The sequence below is a fragment of the Sturnira hondurensis genome, unplaced genomic scaffold (assembly GCF_014824575.4).
Source record: "Sturnira hondurensis isolate 20B ecotype Veracruz unplaced genomic scaffold, ASM1482457v3 Scaffold0024822, whole genome shotgun sequence".
Lineage (NCBI taxonomy): Eukaryota > Metazoa > Chordata > Mammalia > Chiroptera > Phyllostomidae > Sturnira > Sturnira hondurensis.
Genome location: NW_028097453.1, coordinates 348,529 through 354,528, shown reverse-complemented (window position 1 = coordinate 354,528; position 6,000 = coordinate 348,529). Strand labels below are relative to the sequence as shown.

General features: G+C 59.2%; 1 protein-coding gene across 2 annotated transcripts in view; it reads right to left on the bottom strand.

Annotated features, from left to right (window-relative positions):
• Positions 1–506: 506 nt before the first annotated feature.
• SLC6A17 (solute carrier family 6 member 17) overlaps positions 507–6,000 on the bottom strand; it is a 40,211-nt gene continuing 34,717 nt past the window's right edge. Inside the window, exons 7-11 of one of the 2 annotated variants that reach the window (XM_037038886.1) lie at positions 5,715–5,907; positions 4,493–4,685; positions 4,134–4,293; positions 2,372–2,534; positions 507–2,074 (exon numbers count right to left, since the gene is read on the bottom strand). In XM_037038886.1, coding sequence (XP_036894781.1) covers positions 1,706–2,074; positions 2,372–2,534; positions 4,134–4,293; positions 4,493–4,685; positions 5,715–5,907 — 1,078 coding nt within the window. In that variant the 3' untranslated portion in view covers positions 507–1,705. The remainder of the gene's footprint in view (positions 2,075–2,371; positions 2,535–4,133; positions 4,294–4,492; positions 4,686–5,714; positions 5,908–6,000) is intronic. The other variant, XM_037038885.1, reaches the window with a different exon arrangement.

Genomic DNA, 6,000 nt, shown 5'->3' with positions numbered 1-6,000 from the left:
TCTCCTCTCCCGTCAAGTCAGGAAGGTGGATGGGGCTGAGAGGGCCAGAAATGGTGGGGGAGGGAGGGAGGGGCGGGTAAGAAAAATGGTGGGATGGGGGATGGATCCGGAGGAAAGGGAGGAGGCAAGGGACTAAGAAGTGAAGGAGGGAACCCTGGATCTAGTCTGTCCCCACCCCCACAAGTGACTCAGGACGCTCTGCCAAGGTGCCCAGGCCTGGGGATGTGGCCTGATCTCTCCCTTCCCACCACAGCTCTCAGCGGTTTGCTGTGGCGGCCAGTCTGCCCTCCTTCCTACCTTCCATCATCCATCCCCCCACCCACCTACCCATCCATCATCCATCCTGCATCCATCCATCCATCATCCATCCACCTACCCAACCATCATCCATCCATCCATCCATCCACCAATCTACCTACCCATCCATCATCCATCACCCACCCACCCATGTACCTACCAATTCATCATCCATCCATCCATCCACCCACCCACCAATCCAGCTACCCATCCATCACCTATCCATTATCCTCCCATCTAATCATCCTTCCATTGGTCCATCCACCACTCCCAGCCTTACCCTGAGGGCAGTCATATTCCAGGGTCAGCCAGAAGGCAAGAGTTGGGGTGGGGAACGCTGTGGGGCTGCGCTCCAGGACAGAGACCCAGCCCCCTCCTCTTGGCAACCTGCAGGGTCCACCGCAGCGCCTGTGGCCCTGGGTGACGAGGGTCGGGTGGCTTGGGAAAGGTTCCTGAGGTGTCTGTCCATGACGGGCACCCAGGGAGCCATGCTCACACGACAGAGGGTGAGTGGCGGCCCAGAAGGGCAGTGGAATTATCTCTTTGCCCAGGTGCTGGGCGTCCTGGGTGTGGGCCCCAGAACTCCAGGGACCTCGTTCCAGGGAAGAAGCTGCCACTAGAGAGAAAACAGGGGCCCCGATGGAATTAGGGGATGTGCTTTGCAGCTGTGCTGCACACCATCCGAATTGTGCTGTGGGCGTGTGTGCTCTGGAAACCTCCGGGAAAAGCAGGGGCCACCACCTGGGGCTCCAGGATGGGGCTGGGGGCCGGGAGAGGACAGGGAGACGGCTAAGCCCGCACGGAGGTAGGCAGGTTCCAGCCCAGTCATCACCTTCCCAGGCAGGATGTGGGAGCACACCCTGCCCACTGGGGCAGAACCTAGGACATCAGGGATTGCACCTAGAGCTGGAGATGGGGGTGCCCCTACCCCTCTGCTGTTGGAGTACCACATGCCTCAAATGACCCCAAGCCCAAGCCCCGGGTGCTGATACGTCTGTCCCATCTCCAGCCTTCAGTCAGGCAGCCTCTGAGTACCCCACCCCACCCCGCCCCTGTGCCTGTCACCAGCACCACCACCTGTCAGCACAGAGGGACTCCAAGACCTAGGAACTGCAGGTAGCAGGTTAGGGGGAGAGAAGGAAGGTGAAGTGACCCCGAAAGTGGCCACTTGGAGTCTCCCCTGCGCTGGGAATCAGAATTTCAGGATTATTCCAATTATGTGGCCACCATCTGGGGGGATCTTAGAGGGTTAGATGGGGCGGCTCCCACCCAGGTCTAGGGAGCAGAATTGGCCGGGACTGGGATGGGGGATGAGTCAGGGCGGACCCCGCTGTTGGGAGGGGTGAACAGGCTGGGACGGGGGCTGGCTGGGTGTGGCGGAGAGGTGGGTGGTGAGGGGGACTGGTGGTCACAGCTCTGACTCAGGGGTGCTGGCCAGGAGGTAGCCACTCCCATAGCGTCCATTGGGGTCCCCGCTGGGCTCCAGGGGCGATGTGCTGCCGGGCCCCAGGTAGGAGCGGTGAGTAGGCATGGGGGAGGGCGCCTCGCTGGGCACCTTGTTGAGGATGAAGCGGGTTTCATCGTTCTCCTCCAAGTTGGAGATGTCCTTCATCATGCGGCCCTTCTTGTAGGACACGGAGAGGGTGTTGGAGCCGTCGGAGAGCAGGTGGAAGTGCCTCAGGATGAACACCACGGGGATGGGCAGGGTCGCCACCAGGATGAGGGTGATCAGGAGGGCCATGGCCCAGTTGGGGAAATACAGATAGCGCTCGGCAGCCTGGGGGCGGACAGGGGAGGGCAGAGGGCCGCTGCCTCACAGGGCACACTGCCACAGCCTCCCCCACCCCAGACTGCCTCTTCCCACCCTCTCCAGCTATCCCAGCCACTGTTCTGGCCCCTGCAGGGGTCGTTACTTAAGTTAGCTGGTCACCTGCGTCCCAGTCTCTACACTTGCAAAAAGGAAGGGTGATGTCACTGCCCACACACAGAGAGACAAAACATGAGTTAGAAAGACTGGACAGGTGTGTCAGCCCTTCCGACCCTCAGTCCCGAGAGTCCCGGCTGCCACCCTCACCTCCTCTTTGATCCAGGCGCTATAGCCCGGGGGTGTGACCCCCAGCTGGATGATGCTGGCCGTGGTGAGCACAGCCATGCACAGTGGAGACACGAACTTCCACATGTAGAAATAGAAGCGGTAGGGCCGGAAGCCCAGCATCTCCGTCAGCTCCTGCATGAACCTGCCAGGTGCAGCAGAGGGCCCAGAAGTTGGTGCCTGAGCATTCCCCCCCCAAGAGCCACCTCCTCCAGGAAGCCTTCCCTGACCATCCCATCCCTCCCAGGCTCTTCCATTCTTCGACTTCAAGGCTCCCGGTATATTATCTGTGGCCCTGCTGGCCTCTGGGCAGGCTCTGCCACCTTCCTGTAACCTCCTCTGACTACATCAAGTCACATCCCACCCAAGGCTACCATACAACCCATGGGGCACACCAGAGGGCTGTGTGCTCTGGGTGCCCCCCAACCCCCACTCACAATGGCCTGGCTCTAGACTCCCCCTGCTGGAAAAGCGGTGGCAGTGCACCTTCCCCGGTGTCCAGCAGGCTCCCTGACTCGGGTTTCTACACGGCCAGTGGGTGGAATTCTGGGAGGCTAGCAGGCTGTGTCCGGGAATGGCGTTACAACAATCACCTTTACCTCAATAATACCTCACTGAAATATCGCATTTCTTTCTATTATAAATGCAAGCAACCACGGTAGTATTAACAGCACCTGGGACTCTGCCAGCAACAGATTAAATCTCAGATATTTTCCTATCACATTACAGCGGAAATTACCTGCAAATATCATTGATTCTCATCGCTCACTTAAAGTTACTGCTGTTATTAGACCCATAGCTAGATCTTGCGACTTAATGCAGTAAAAATGAAGTACACAGATACTACTACAGCTCAGATTTTCAACATTTTGCTAATTTTCAGTCAATTGAGTTGCCTGCACAATACTATATATTTTATCATATGCATTTAAAAATAATGTTCTGAGAAGGGTCTAAAGAGGCAGCACCTTTCAGCAGTGCGTCCCAGCCCCGGCTCTCGGGGCTGCTCCCTGCCTTCTCACCGGCCCCTCCTGCACCCTGCCAGGAGTGGGTGGCTCTCTCGGGGACATCAGGGAGGGGGAGAGAGCCTGATTCTAAGGCCAGGTCCAGACATCAGGGGAGGGTCAGGCTGAGGGGGTCAGTGGAGCCCTGGCCTTAAGCAAGTGGGAGGGACCCAGTCCTGGGGCTTTCTGGGTGCACAGCTTGGTCCTTAAATGAGGAATGAGGTGGGCGGCGGACAGTGAGCACAGGTCTGCTCAGGCTCGGGCCATGAGACCCCATCCTTTCTTACTGCTGAATCCTCTCACCCACCAGACCCCCAGCTTCAGGCCCCAGCTACACCCCGTCTCTCACCCCTGTGTAAACAGCCTCAAAGCTGTGAGTTGGGCTGCTGAAGTCTACCAGCGCTTGGAAGGCAGGGGCCCCTCGCATACCCACTAGGTGTTTAAGCTTCAGAAAATTCTGAGCAGTCGGTACCCAGGAGAGGTGCTACGGTCACTTCAGGCAGTGGAGGGCGGTGTCGGGGCCTGAGGCCTGGAGACTCGTGCCCTCAGCCTGGCTCTGCCTCTCACCAGCCAGGATGCCTCCCTCTGAGCCTCAGTTTCTCTAAAGGACCCGTGAGAGCACTTTCAGCTCCGTGATCCCCTGCCCACTCGCAGCAGCCCTGGGAACACAGCACTCTCAGGGGTGTCACACCGGGACAGACCCCTCCTCCTGTCCACATCTCTCCCCCATGGCCCCTTACTTCTTTGTTCCATAGATCCAGGCCACAGCGATGTTCTCGAGGATGACAATGAGGGTGAGCGGCAGGGTGGCCGAGTAGTCATCAAACATGGTGACAAAGTAGTTTCCGGAGCGCTGGACGAACAACAGCCCCACGAAGAATGCAAAGACACAGCAGCCCACTACAGAGAGCCGGGAGGCCGGTGTGGGGGCAGAGGTGCAGGTGGGCGGGGCCCGGGGGTCTTGGGGGCGCCCAGGCCCCTCCCATCCCACTCCTCCCTCCAGCAGGCCCAGCCCTGTGGGTCAGGAGTGTGACTCTCCAAGTCAGAGCCGCAGCCCCGCTGTTGTCCCCAGGGCAGCCCACAGGCCGGGAGCAGTTACCTGTGAACATCTCCTTGGGCACCTTGAAGGTGTCGATGATGGGCGTGGTGATGCCGGCCATGGTCCCGATCATACTGCCCAGGCCCAGGTTGATGAGCATCAGGAAGAACATGACGGACCAGAACGGGGAGGCGGGGAAGTGCGTCATGGCCTCGGTGAAGGCGATGAAGGCCAGGCCTGTGCCCTGCACGGACTGCGGGGGGCAGGGGGCAGGGGGCAGGGGGCAGGGGTGAGGGCTCTGTGAGGGCCCACGCCCCCCCTGGGAGCTGCTGGCTTCGCCACCTCTGCCCTCAGAGCTTCAGGACTTTCTTAGGGGTCCCCACCCTGAACTACGTCCAGCTGCTTTGGCCAGTGTGTCTCAGATTTGAGTGGGCAGCAGAATCCTTCCCCCCGAAAGGGAGGAAAGCACTGACTGATTCAGGAGTTCAGCTCTGGAGCCTGGAACCTGCCAGCTGTCCAAGGACCCCAGGCGATTCAGACGAAGATGCCCCCTTTTAGAAACACACTCAGCTCAAGGCATTCCTCCTCTAAGAAGTCTTCCCAGATTGCTCCCAGCTCTGATCTCCAGACCTCAACCGCGTGATCTCAGCCACGGCTGCCCCATGGGATCACAGTGGAGCCTTTAAAAACACCCTCGCCTGGGTCTCACCCCAGCAACAATGATCAGATTGGTCTAGGGGTAAAGCTGGGTATCTGAGGGTGACAGAGCCCCCAGCTGGCCCCAATGGGCAGTGAGGTAGAGAACCCCAGTACTGATGCTTGGGCCCCGCTCAGGGGGCGACTGACCACACGCTGCCCACTGGCACCACCTCCCCGTTGTCCTGTGACAAGACTGGGACAATATTAACTCTCGACTCAGGACACGTCATGAGGGCCGAAGGGGACAGAGAGCAAAGGGCAGGTGCTGCTACAAACTGTTATTTTCTGCCTGCCGTGTGTAAGGCACTGCTCTGAGTGTGTGACACGTGGCAGTGACCAGGGCCCAGGAAGCCCATTCAATGAATGTGAAAGTCGTCCCACACACTCCCTGGGATTTCTGTGCCGTGTGTGTCAGCCTTGTCCCCTCACCAAGACTTAGCCTACCTGAGGGCAGGGGTTTGAGCTGATACCTTCCCCCCTCCCTGTCTGGACACAGAGGAGGCCCTTGCTTATCAGGTAAACAAATGAGCCCCATGGCCTGTCTGCCTCCCAGCCCAGCCGGGAGGGGCAGCCTGTCCCACACCTTGTTCAGCTCGTCCTCCAGCAGGCAGGGGTCAAGGCCCAGGGCTGAGAAACGGTCCTCCTTCACGGTCATGATGACCTTGTACATCTCCGTGTAGTCTTTGGTGGTCAGGTGGGAGAAATTCACGTGGGGAGGGATGAGGTCCCGGCTCAGGACGTTGGTGTGGAGGTACCCCAGGATTTTCTCAGCATTCCTGCAGCAAAAGGGGAGATGACCCCCCAAAAAGGCAGTGGTGAGCACGATCCTGGGGGCACCTCCTGGGCAGGACCTCCCTCTGCCTGGCTGT